We start from the raw sequence: 13,074 nt of genomic DNA on the forward strand, positions 1-13,074 counted from the left end.
ATGCATCTATAATCCCAGCTACTCAGGAGGCTGAGGCAGGAGAATTGCTTGAACCCAGGAGGCGGAGGTTGCAGTGAGCCGAGACCTTGCCACTGCACTCCAGCCTGGGCAACAAGTGAGACTCCATCTCAAAAAAAAATAATAATAAAATAAAATAAATAACATAAATATAATAACAGTCACACTAAAATCTGATTATGTTTTCAAATATATGGTTTGAAGTTTCAAAAACACATTTTTCTCTCCCTTACCCATTCTTAGCTTAAATATATTCTATCAATTTCTTCAACTGTATAAAGCTAACAGATATTTATACTATTTTTTTTTTTTGAGACAGGGTCTCGCTGTGTCACCCAGGCTGGGGTGCAGTGATGCAATCTCGGCTCACTGCAACCTCTGACCCTCCCCTTACCCCCCTCAAGCGATCCAAAATCTTGTTTTGTTATAAAATTATTTTACTTTATTGAACTGCAAAATTAATATAACTTTTTTCTTTTTTAAAATCCACTGATTATATCACAGAATTATTTACATTATTAAGCATACCATAGATAATCTGCTGTTTCATCTAGTTATTCAGTAGTTGATAAAATGTACTATTTATGAAACTAGCCTTATCAACAATATTTCTTTTTCTTTTTTCTTTTTTTTTTTTTTTTTGAGACAGAGTCTCGCTCTGTTGCCCAGACTGGAGTGCAGTGGCATGATCTCAGCTCACCACAACCTCTGCCTACTGAGTTCAAGCAATTCTCATGCCTCAAACTCCTAAGTAGCTGGGATTACAGGTGCACGCCACCTCGCCCGGCTAATTTTTGCATTCTTGTAGAGACAGGGTTTCACCATCTTGGCCAGGCTGGTCTCAAACTCCTGACCTCAGGTGATCTACCTGCCTCAGCCTCCCAAAGTGCTGGGATTACAGGCATGAGCCACTGTGCCTAGCCAACAATATATTTTTCTTAATGCTCGCTTCAAAGCCTGCATATGAGATCTTAAAGAACCTCTGTGCCTGCATGTTGGGCATTTTTGTTTTGATTTTTTAACTTTTGTGATCTTTATACTGGCCAACTTCATTTATTTATTTAAGATGGAGTCTTGCTCTGTTGCCCAGGCTGGAGTGCAGTGGTACGATCTCGGCTCACTGCAACCTCTGTCTCCCAGGTTCAAGTGATTCTCTTGCCTCAGTCTCCTGAGTAGTGGGGATTACAGGCACACACCACTGTGCCTAGCTAATTTTCGTATTTTTAGTGGAGACGGGGTTTCGCAATGTAGGCCAGGCTGGTCTCGAATTCCTGACCTCAGGTGATCTACCTGCCTCAGCCTCCCAAAGTGCTGGATTTACAGGTGTGAGCCACCACGCCTGGCCAATACTGGCCAACCTTAGGAACTCAAATGAACAATTCCTTTTCAATTTTAGTTATTTATGGTGTGTATGCCATCACACAAAAAAAATGGTGGGGTGCAGTGTCTCATCCCTGTAATCCCAAGACTTTGGGAGGCCAAGGTGGGAAGATTACTTGAACCCAGGAGTTGGTGGCCAGCCTGCCTGGGCAACGAAGGGAGACCACCATCTCTACCAATAAAAAAAAATTTTTTTTGAGACAGGGTGTCACTATGTCACCCAGGCTGCAGTACAGTGGCACGATCATGGCTCACTGCAACCTTGGTTTTCTGGGCTCAAGCGATTCTCCCAACTCAGCCTTCCAAGTAGCTGGGACCACAGGCACCAGTCACCATGCCTGGCTAATTTTTAAATTTTTTATGGAGGTGGGGTCTCACCATGTTGCTAGGCTGGCATTACAGGTGTGAGCCAACAGGCCCTCTACAAAGCCTGTCTCTTATACACATCTAGATGTGTATAAGAGACAGGCGCATGCCATCACACAAAAAAAATGGTGGGGTGCAGTGTCTCATCCCTGTAATCCCAAGACTTTGGGAGGCCAAGGTGGGAAGATTACTTGAACCCAGGAGTTGGTGGCCAGCCTGCCTGGGCAACGAAGGGAGACCACCATCTCTACCAATAAAAAAAAATTTTTTTTGAGACAGGGTGTCACTATGTCACCCAGGCTGCAGTACAGTGGCACGATCATGGCTCACTGCAACCTTGGTTTTCTGGGCTCAAGCGATTCTCCCAACTCAGCCTTCCAAGTAGCTGGGACCACAGGCACCAGTCACCATGCCTGGCTAATTTTTAAATTTTTTATGGAGGTGGGGTCTCACCATGTTGCTAGGCTGGCATTACAGGTGTGAGCCAACAGGCCCTCTACAAAACTTTTTTTAAAATTAGCCGAGCATGGTGGCATGTACCTGTAGTCTCAGCTACTTGGGGGGCTGAGGTAGGATGATTGCTTGAGCCTAGGAGATCGAGGCTGTGATGAGCCATGATTGTGCCACTGCACTCCAGTCTGGGTGACAGAGTGAAAGTCTGTCCCAGAAAAAAAAAAAAAAAAAAATTACTCACGTAGTGTTGTTTTCAGTTTGGCCAGTCAATCCCTAGCCGTCAACACAACCCAACTATCCCAAAGTAAGCCCAGTAACCAATAATAACGATCCTTTGGCCTCCTCCAATTACATGGCATTAATATCCATTACTTTTAAACAAGCAGAATACTAAGACCCATCGAATTGTCATACCTAGTGTTCATACCCTCTCACTCTGTCCTACTGATACATCTATACAAAAACACATTCATCTGATCCAGGGTTCAGAACTACTATTCCCTGGCCTTGCTTTCTAACAACATCCCTTCCTTGGCCCTTTGGATCTAGCTTCTCTGGTTTCATACTGACACTCCCCAGCTCAACCCAATCCTGCCCTGCCCCCCAGACCCAACCCAGCTCAGGTCTTCAGGTTTGAGGTATGGAGTTAACAAATAATTAAGCATACCATAGATAACCTGTCATTTAACAAAATAAGGCTGTTACCTGCAACATTTCATTTCTTTGTTTTCACAGCACGTTTTAGATTTTCCATGATTGCTCAAAATTTCCTTTTCGATGTGAGAGAAGGATAGCCGCCATGTTTCCTCTTAATTTCAAAAAGAAAAACAGAAAAGCACTTTACCCAAAGCATCCATATCTAAACAATATTTAAGTGATTTCCCTCATGAAAATATTTTGGGGCTGCGCATGGTGGCTTACGCCTGTAATCCCAGCACTTTGGGAGGCCGAGGAGGCTGAGGTTGGGAGTTCGAGACCAGCCTGATCAACATGGAAAAACCCCATCTCTACTAAAAATACAAAAAAAATTATCCAGGCATGGTGGTGCGTGCCTGTAATCCCAGCTATTCGGGAGGCTGAGGAAGGAGAACTGCTTGAACCTGGGAGGCGGAGGCTGCAGTGAGCCAAGATCGCACCATTGCACTCCAGCCTGGGCAACAAGAGCAAAACTCCATCAAAAAAAAAAAAAAAAAAAAGTAAAAGAAAATATTCTAGAAAAATCCCAGGAGTGAATCAAAAGAAGTGAACAGATAAATAATTACATATAAAAATAAGTACACTAAGACAAAAAATGGGCCTAACTTTAAAAAAAAGGAAGTCACATTTTAATATAGTTAGCAATAGTAAGATGTATTACCTTTTATATATTGCTAAATTCCCTTTGTTAAATATTTTGTTTTAATAATAATTTGAATCAATTTATTCACTTTTTCTGTACCATCCTTACAGGTTTTAGTATTAATACAAAATGAATTGAGGATCATTTCCTTTCTTCTTATTTATGAGAGTTTGTGTAAATATAGAATGATTTTGGCCAGGCACGGTGGCTCACGCCTGTAATCCCAGCACTTTGGGAGGCTGAGGCAGGCGGATCACGAGGTTGGGAGATCGAGACCATCCTGGCTAACAAGGTGAAACCCCGCCTCTACTAAAAATACGAAAAATTAGCCGGGCATGGTGGCGGGCGCCTGTAATCCCAGCTACTTGGGAGGCTGAGGCAGGAGAATGGCGAACCCGGGAGGCAGAGTTTGCAGTGAGCTGAGATCGTGCCACTGCACTCCAGTCTGGGTGACAGAGCAAGACTCCGTCTCCAAAAAGAAAAAAAAAAGATTTCTCCCCGAGTCTTACCATGGCTAGCTCTTTTATGCTCTGAACATCCTGTTACTTAGTGGTTTTATACTAGTAATGTAAAAGTGGTTTATAATCTGCAGGATTTTCCAGAAAAATCAATCAATATAATCTGTCACATTAATAGAACAGAGGAGAAACACGTGATTGTCTCGATAGAAGAAGAAAATGAAGCTATTAAAATCCTATAGTCATTCATCATTAAAAAAACTCCTCTTAGCAATTTAAGTCTAGAGGGACACTTGATTCAATAAAAGGTAGATTTTAGAAAACTATAGCAACAATCATTATGTGAGGTAAAAAGTTGGACAGAGAAATCAGAAAAAAGGCAAAACTTCTGCTATCTCTATTTCTGTTCAACATGCACTGGGTGTCATAGCAAGCACAGTAAGGGAAGGAAAAACAGGGTTACACACTGGAAAGGGAGAAACAAAGCCATCATTATTAATAGATGATGTAATTGCATATATAGGAAATACAAAAGAGTCTACAGTGCTGGGCATGGTGGCTCACACCTATAATCCCAGCACTTCAGGAGGCTGAGACAGGAGACCAGCCTGACCAACATGGTGAAACATTATATCTACTAAAAATACAAAGATTAGCCGGTGTGGTGGCCTGTGCCTACACATACCACATGTATGTATGTATTTGTATACAGTCCCAGCTACTTGGGAGGCTGAGGCAGGAGAATCCTTTGAACCCAGAATGCTGAGGTTGCAGTGAGTAAAGATCATGCCACTGCACTCCAGCCTGGGCAACAGAGCGAGACTCTATCTCAAAAAAGAAAGAAAAAGAAAAAAGAAAAAAAAAATCTATAAATAAATTCACCAAATCAATTAAAAGAGTTACCAAGATTGTGGATATGAAAATCAAAGGTATTTTGATACACGACAGTAAACAAAAAATGAAATTTTGAGGGAGATGTTTCTTACAATAGTATAAAAACTAGCAAGTAGGCCGGGTGCAGTGGCTCATGCCTGTAATCCCAGCACTGTGGGAGGCCGAGGTGAGCAGATCACCTGAGGTATGGGGTTCAAGAACAGCCTGGCAAACATGGCAAAACCCCGTCTCTACTAAAAATACAAAAATTAGCCGGGCATTGTGGCACACAACTGTAATCCCAGCTACTCAGGAGGCTGAGGCAGGGGAATCACTTGAATCCGGGTGGCGGAGGTTGCTGTGAGCCGAGATCACTCCATTGCACTCCAGTCTGAATGACAGAGTGAGACTCAATTTCAAAAAACAAAAACAAAAAACACGTAGCAATTACCTTCTAGATCTAACTGCTAATGAAATATGGATGAGGTCAGACGCAGTGGCTCACTCCTGTAATCCCAGCACTTTGGGAGGCTGAGGCGGTGGATCACCTGAGGTCAGGAGTTCGAGATCAGTCAGACCAACATAGTGAAACCCTATCTCTACGAAAAATACGAACATTAGCTGGGCATGGTGGTGCAAGCCTGTAATCCTAGCTACTCTGGAGGCCAAGGCAGGAGAATCACTTGAACCTGGGAGGTGGAGGTTGTAGTTAGCCGAGATTGGGTGATTACACTCCAGCCTGGGCAACAAGAGTGAAACTCCCTCTCAAAAAAAAAAAAAAAAAAAAAAAGAAATATAGATGAAAGCAGAACATGCTAAACGACACTTCTAGAATGCACTCTGCAAAATCCTCTCTTTGGGAAACTCTACAGGAAAAATAACCTGTTTCTTCAATGAGTAAATTGAGTACATTTTATTCAATGAATAAAAAAGTTATGAAAGAGGAAGTTGGGAGTTAAAAGAGATTTAAAAGACATATTGGTTAGTCACAATGTATGAACCTTATTTGAATCCTGATCCAAACAGGCAAACTGAACAAAAAAAATGTATGACACTTACAAGACAGGTGGAAATTTTAATACAGAATAGAGTTTGATATTAGGGAATTATTACCTTTTTTTTTTTTTCTTTTTTTTGAGACAAGATCTCCCTGTCACCCAGGCTGGAGTGCGTGAACACAGCTCACTGAAACCTCAACTTCCCAGCCTCAAGCAATCTTCCCATGTCAGCCTTTCCATAGCTGGGACCAGAAGCATAGCCATCACAGCTGGCTACTTTTTAGATTTTTTGTAGAGACGGGGTCTCTCCACCTTGCCCAGGCTGATCTTGAACTCCTGGACTCCAGCAATCCTCCTACTTCCCAAAGTGCTGGAATTACAGGTGTGAGCCACTGTGCCCAGCCAATATAAGAAAATTATTATTTGTGCATTTATTTTTATTTTTGAGATGGAGTCTTGCTCTGTTGCCCAGGCTGGAGTGCAGTGACGCCATCTCAGCTCACTGCAACCTCCGCCTTCTGGGTTCAAGTGATTCTCCTGTCTCAGTCTCCCGAGTAGCTGGGATTACAGGCATGCGCCACCATGCCCGGCTAATTTTGTATTTTTAGTAGAGATGGGGTTTCACCATGTTGGCCGGTCTCGCACTCCTGATCTCGGGTAATCCACCCGCCTTGGCCTCCCAAAGTGCTTAGATTACAGGTGTGAGCCACCACTCCCAGTCATTTATTATTTTTTTAAGACAAAGTTTCCCTTTGTCACCCAGGCTGGAGTGCAGTGGCGTGATCTCGGCTCACAGCAGCCTCAACCTCCTAGGCTCAAGTGATTCTCCCACCTCAGCCCCCCAGATAGCTGGGACAACAGGTGCATATTACCATACCCAGCTAATTTATTTTGTATTTTTTGAAGAGACGATTTTGCCACATGGCCCAGGCTTGAACTCCTAGGCTCTAGTGATCCACCCATCTCAGCCTCTCAAAATGCTGGTATTTATTACAAGCATGAGCAACCACTCCCAGCCCAGTCTCCTATGGTACTGGTTTAAAATTTTCATAATAAAAAGTTTTGGCCAGGCACAGTGGCTCACACCTGTTATCCCAGCACTTTGGGAGACCGAGGTGAGCAGATCACCTGAGGTCAGGAGTTTGAGAGCAGCCTGGACAACATGGTGAAACCCTATCTCTACTAAAAATACAAAAATTATCCAGGCATGGTGGTGGGCCCTGTAATCCCAGCTACTCAGGAGGCAGAGGCAGGAGAATCGCTTGAATCCTGGAGGCGGAGGGTGCAGTGAGCCGAGATCGCATCACTGCACTCCAGCCTGGGTGACACAGCGAGACTCCATCTCAAAATAAATAGATAAATAAAAAGTTTTAAAATAGATCAATTACCTATGAATAAATTAACAAAAGATATATAAAACCTCTGCAGAGAAAATGCTAATGAGTGAAGCTGGGCAGTATTTAGAGGAGATCTAAACAAGTGGATTGGGAGACTCAATATTGTTAACATATCAACTCTCTCTCATGTTTACTTATTTCTTTTTTAATAGAGACAGTGTCTTGTTCTGTTACCCAGGCTGGAGTGCAGTGGCAAGATCATAGCTCACGGTCACCTCAAACTCCTGAGCTTCAGTGATTCTCTTGCATAACTAAGACTACAAGCTACAAGTGCACACCACCATACCTGGCGAATTTTTAAAAAAGTTTTTATAGAGATGAAGACTCACAACCCTCTATAAAAACTTTTATAGAGAGGTTTTTTTTTATTTCAATTTTTTTTTTGAGATGGAGTATCTTTCTGTCGAAAGTTTGGAGTGCAATGGCGAGATCTCGGCCCACTGCAACCTCTGCCTTCCGGGTTCAAGCAATTCTCCCGCCTCAGCCTCCCGAGTAGCTAGGACTACAGGCGTGCGCCACCATGCCCAGCTAATTTTTGTATTTTTAGTAGAGATGGGGTTTCACCATGTTGGCCAGGCTGGTCTCGATCTCTTGACTTCATAATCCACCCACCGCAGCCTCCCAAAGTGCTGGGATTACAGGCGTGAGTCACCTCGCCTGGGTGGAGTTTTTACAGAGTGTTGTCCAAGATGGTCTTGAACTCCTCAGCTTAAGCAACTCTCCTTCCTCAGCCTTCTGAAGTGCCGGAATGACAGGCATAAGCCATCATTCCTGGCCCCAAATTTATCTATAGATTCAACATTATCTCAATCAAAATTCCAAAAAGTATTTTGTGGAATCTGACAAGCTGATTTCAAAATTTATACGAGAATGCAAAGGATCAAGACTCTCTAAAACACCCTTGGAGAAAAACAAAGTGGTGGAACTTACCCTAAAAGATATTGAGACTAATTATAAAGCTACATTATGTGCAACATGGTACAAAGATAGACAAAGATTTTAATGGGACAGAATAAAGAGTTCAGGGATAGCTACCCAATACGGTTTGCCCTTTGTATCCAAGGGTTTCACACCTGAGAATTCAACCAACCATGGATTGAAACCCACAGATATGGAGGGCCAACTGTATTACATCATTTTATGTAAGGGATTTGAGCATCTGTGGACTTTGGTGTCTGCAGGGTACCCTGGAGCCAATCCTGAGGGTCAACTGTATATGACTGTAAAGAAAGGTGGCATGTACCCTTGATAAAATGCGATAAGGGGCCGGGCACGGTGGCTCAAGCCTGTAATCCCAGCACTTTGGGAGGCCGAGACGGGCGGATCACGAGGTCAGGAGATCGAGACCATCCTGGCTAACACGGTGAAACCCCGTCTCTATTAAGAAATACAAAAAACTAGCCGGGCGAGGTGGCGGGCGCCTGTAGTCCCAGCTACTCGGGAGGCTGAGGCCGGAGAATGGCGTGAACCCGGGAGGCGGAGCTTGCAGTGCGCTGAGATCCGGCCACTGCACTGCAGCCTGGGCGACAGAGCGAGACTCCGTCTCAAAAAAAAAAAAAAAAAAAAAAATGCGATAAGGATGGCACTTTGCCTCTGTGACCTTCCTTCCCCAAATCCAATAGCTCTGATATAATCTTAAGAAACATAATAAATCTCAAGTAAAGGACATTCTACAAAATACCTAATTAGTACTCCTCAAAACTGTTAAAACCAAAAAACTGTCACAGTCAAGAGTAGCTTAAGGAGACATGACAACTAAATGCAATATGGTATCCTAAATGGGATCTTGGAATAGTAAAAGAACATTAAGAAAAACTAAGGAAATCCGGATAAGGTATAGACCCTTTTTTTTTTTTTTTTTTTTGAGATGGAGTCTCTCTCTGTCACCTAGACTGGAGTGCAGTGGCATGATCTTGGCTCACTGCAACCTCCACCCCCCGAGTTCCAGTGATTCTCCCATCTCAGCCTCCCAAGTAGCTGGGACTAAGGCACATGCCATCATGCCTGGCTAATTTTTGTATTTTTTTAGTAGAGATGGGGTTTCACCATGTTGGCCAGGGTGGTTTCGAACTCTTGATTTCAGGTGATCTGCCCACCTCGGCCTCCCAAAGTGCTGGGATTACAGGCACGACTCACTGTGCCCAGCAGATATAGCCCTTAGCTAACAATAATGTATCAATATTGGTTTATTAATTGTATAAATATATTAATGTGAAATAATAATAATAGGAAAATGGGGGTGCTGCAGTGGCATGTGTCTGTAGTCCCGGTTACTTGATCCGGTGAGGCGGGAGGATCACTGAGCTCAGTTCGAGACCAGCATGGGCAATACAGTGAAACTCTGCCCTACTACCTCCCCAACAAAAAACCCCAGGGGAATGGGTATGGGGTTATACAGGAACTCTCTGTACTATCTTCACAATTTTTCTGTAAATGTAAAACTTGCTAAAACCAAAAGTTTATTTTTAAATAAACTACATTGAGACATCCTTTCTCGCTTTTTGGACTACTGGCAAGAATTTCAGTTGGCAAAAAGTTTAACAAGTCAGTGAGGTTGAGGGTGAAGCAGGTACTCCTGATACATTGCTGTGGAAAAGCAAATTGGAATGATGCCTATGGAGATCTGGGAAATGCCTAGCAATATTACATAAGGATTTACTCTTTGACTAGCTGCAAAAATAGACTTTAAAAAGGAGTGGGTATTATCTCTATAGAGAGGTATGGAGTGAGCTCGAAAATATCTCGTTAAATTAAAAGAAAAAACGTGTTATATCTGAGAGCAGGGCTTCTATAAAATTAAAAAAATAAACCAAATTAATAAAATTAAAAAGAAGAATGTATGGCCTGGCTGTGATGGCTCATGCCTATAATCCCAGCACTTTAGGAGGCCACAGTGGGAGGACTGCTTAAGGCCAGGAGTTTGAGACCAGCCTGGGCAACACAGCGAGACTGTGTCTAGTTTTTTTAAAAAAAGGTGTACCTTTTATTTTAAAAAGGGGGTGGCATACAAATATATTATATATATATATAAATTAGTATATTATCTAATATTTACATGTTTAATCTGCCTTTTAAAATACCAGTATTATTACCAATAATACACTTATAAAAAACAGTTTATAATTTTTTTTGCAGTTTTTTGTTCTTAAGATAAAAGGACAGTCAAAATACCAAGTTTTAAACCCACTTGAAAAAATGTCCAGCTGGGCACAATGTCATGCACCTGTAATCTCAGCTACTTGGGAGGTGGGAGGCTGAGACGGGTCCCACCGAACCTCCCCACCGAACCTTGGGAGGTTCGGCTCCAAGCAGAACAACCCTAACTCCTGGGCTCAATGGTCCTCCTGCCTCAGCCTCCCAAAGGTTGAGGAAACTAGGACTATAAGCACATGACACTGCACCCCCATTTCCCTATTATTAACATCCCATATTCATAAAATACATTGGTACAATAAACCAATATTGATACATTATTGTTAACTAAAGTTTATACTTTATCCAGATTTCCTTAGTTTTTACCTGATGTCTTTATCTTAAAAATATGTATTAAATATATTTATATGAATATATATTTACATAAGTATTTATATGTAATATGTATAATTTATATGCAATATGCCTTACATAATATAAAACATTGTATATAATTTATATTATATACTGTATACACATTTATATGCTACTCCCTTTTTAAAATAAAAGGCACAACTTTTTCTTTGTTTTTGAGACAGGGTCTCACTCTGTCGCCCAGGTTGGAGTGCAGTGGCACCATCTTGGCTCACTGCAGCCTCAAACTCCAGGGCTCAAGTGATTCCCCCCCACATCAGCCTCTTGAATAGTTGGGACTACAGGCATGCACCACCACACTTGGCTAATTTTTGTATTTTAGTAGAGACAGACTTTCACCATGTTGCCCACACTGGTCTTGAACTCCTGAGCTCAAGTGATCCACCCGCTTCAGCCTCCCAAAGTACTGGGATTATAGGTTTGAGCCATTACATGAGTGAGTGAGAGAGAGAGAATATATTTACTTACACTTTTAAAACCGGAAGGCTAGGCGCGGTGGCTCACGCCTATAATCTCAGTACTTTGGGAGGCCAAGGTGGGTGGACCACCTGAGGTCAGGAGTTCAAGACCAGCCTGGCCAACGTGGTGAAACCTCATCTCTACTAAAAACACAAAAATTAGCCAGGCGTGGTGGTGCACACCTGTAATCCCATCTACTCCGGGAGGCTGAGGCAGGAGAATCACTTAAACCTGGGAAGCAGAGACTGCAGTTAGCCAAGATCACCCCACTGCACTCCAGCCTGGGCAACAGAAAGAGACTCCATCTCGAAATAAATAAATAAATAAATAAATAAATAAATGAATGAATAAATAAATAAATAAATAAAATTTAAAAACCATGGAAGGGTAAACTAAAAACAGTTAAAAAGGTTTCTAATCAGGGAAGGAGAGAAGAACGTGGAGAGGACATGAACAGAAGATGTTTCTCTAATTGTACCTTTTTCCATAGCTTTGACTGTGGAACCATGTATATACTTTATAAATGTATGAAACAAATGAAATCAAAATTTAAAAACCAGTATCTAAAAACAGATAACATAAATGAAACAAGTTAATTTGCCTACGTTGAGTTAAACTGTCCAGAGACATTATTTTTTTTTTTTTTTGGTGGGTGGGGTATAGAGGACATCTTGCTATGTTACCCAGGATGGAGTGCAGTGGCATGATCATAGCTCACTACAGCCCTGAACCCCTGGGCTCAAGCAATCCTCCTGCCTCAACTTCCTGAGTAGATGAGACTACAGGCATGGGTCACTGCACCTGGCTGAACATTTTTTTGAATGGTTTAAAAATCTCAAATTTTACTGTCCTTTTATCTTAAGAACAAAAAAACTGCAAGTAAATCATAAACTGTTTTTTAAATAAATTATATCCTTGGTAATAAAACTGGTATTTTGAAACAGGTAGATTTTTAAAATTTGAAATTTTTGATCAAAAATCAATAAAAACAAAGCCAGGCACGGTGGCTCATGCCTGTAATCCCAGCACTTTGGGAGATGGAGATGGGTGGATCACCTGAAGTCAGGAGTTCGAGATCAGCCTGGTCAATATGGTGAAACCCAGTCTCTACTAAAAATACAAAAAAGTAGCTGGGCATGGTGGCACACACCTGTAGTGCCAGCTACTTGATATACTGAGGTGGGAGAATCATTTGAACCCAGGAGGCGGAGGTTGCAGTGAGCCGAGATTGTACCACTGCACTCCAGCCTGGGCGACACAGCGAGACTGTCTCAAAAAATAAACAAATAAAAATAAAGAAAAACAAAAACATAATATTTTTTAAAGTATAACTTGTGAGACCAGGGAATTTCTAGTAGAATGTTTAGAGAAAGAAAAGATACAGCAGGTGTTATAAGTGTCTCCAATCTAGTACAAGTATTTTCACTAAGTCCCTCTGTTCACATACACTCACACACATACACAGAAGCAGAGTTTTGTCTAATTATACATAATCTGGAATGATGGGAGATGCAGAACAGCCAAGGGTAACAGAAAGCAGAAGTGAAGCTAAGCATCCAGCACCAGCCTTCACTTTCTTTCATTTTAATGGAAGAATGCAAAGAACTCCCTAACCATGGCTGGGCATGGTGGCTCACGCCTGTAATCCCAGCACTTTGGGAGGCTGAGGCGGGTGGATCACAAGGTAAAGAGATGGAGACTATCCCGGCCAACATGGTGAAACCCTGTCTCTACTAAAAATACAAAAATTATTCTGGCGTGGTGGC

At 42.1% G+C, this 13,074-nt stretch overlaps 1 protein-coding gene across 1 annotated transcript in view; it reads right to left on the bottom strand.

The window, feature by feature from the left end:
- MB21D1 (Mab-21 domain containing 1) overlaps nt 1-13,074 on the bottom strand; it is a gene marked incomplete at its 5' end in the record, with an annotated part of 35,774 nt that overhangs the window by 5,422 nt on the left and 17,278 nt on the right. Inside the window, one exon of the mRNA XM_011987120.1 lies at nt 2,923-3,025. Within this exon, the coding sequence (XP_011842510.1) occupies nt 2,923-3,025 (103 nt within the window). The remainder of the gene's footprint in view (nt 1-2,922; nt 3,026-13,074) is intronic.

Source organism: Mandrillus leucophaeus, unplaced genomic scaffold, assembly GCF_000951045.1.
Source record: "Mandrillus leucophaeus isolate KB7577 unplaced genomic scaffold, Mleu.le_1.0 Scaffold300, whole genome shotgun sequence".
In the NCBI taxonomy this organism is placed as follows: Eukaryota; Metazoa; Chordata; class Mammalia; order Primates; family Cercopithecidae; genus Mandrillus; species Mandrillus leucophaeus.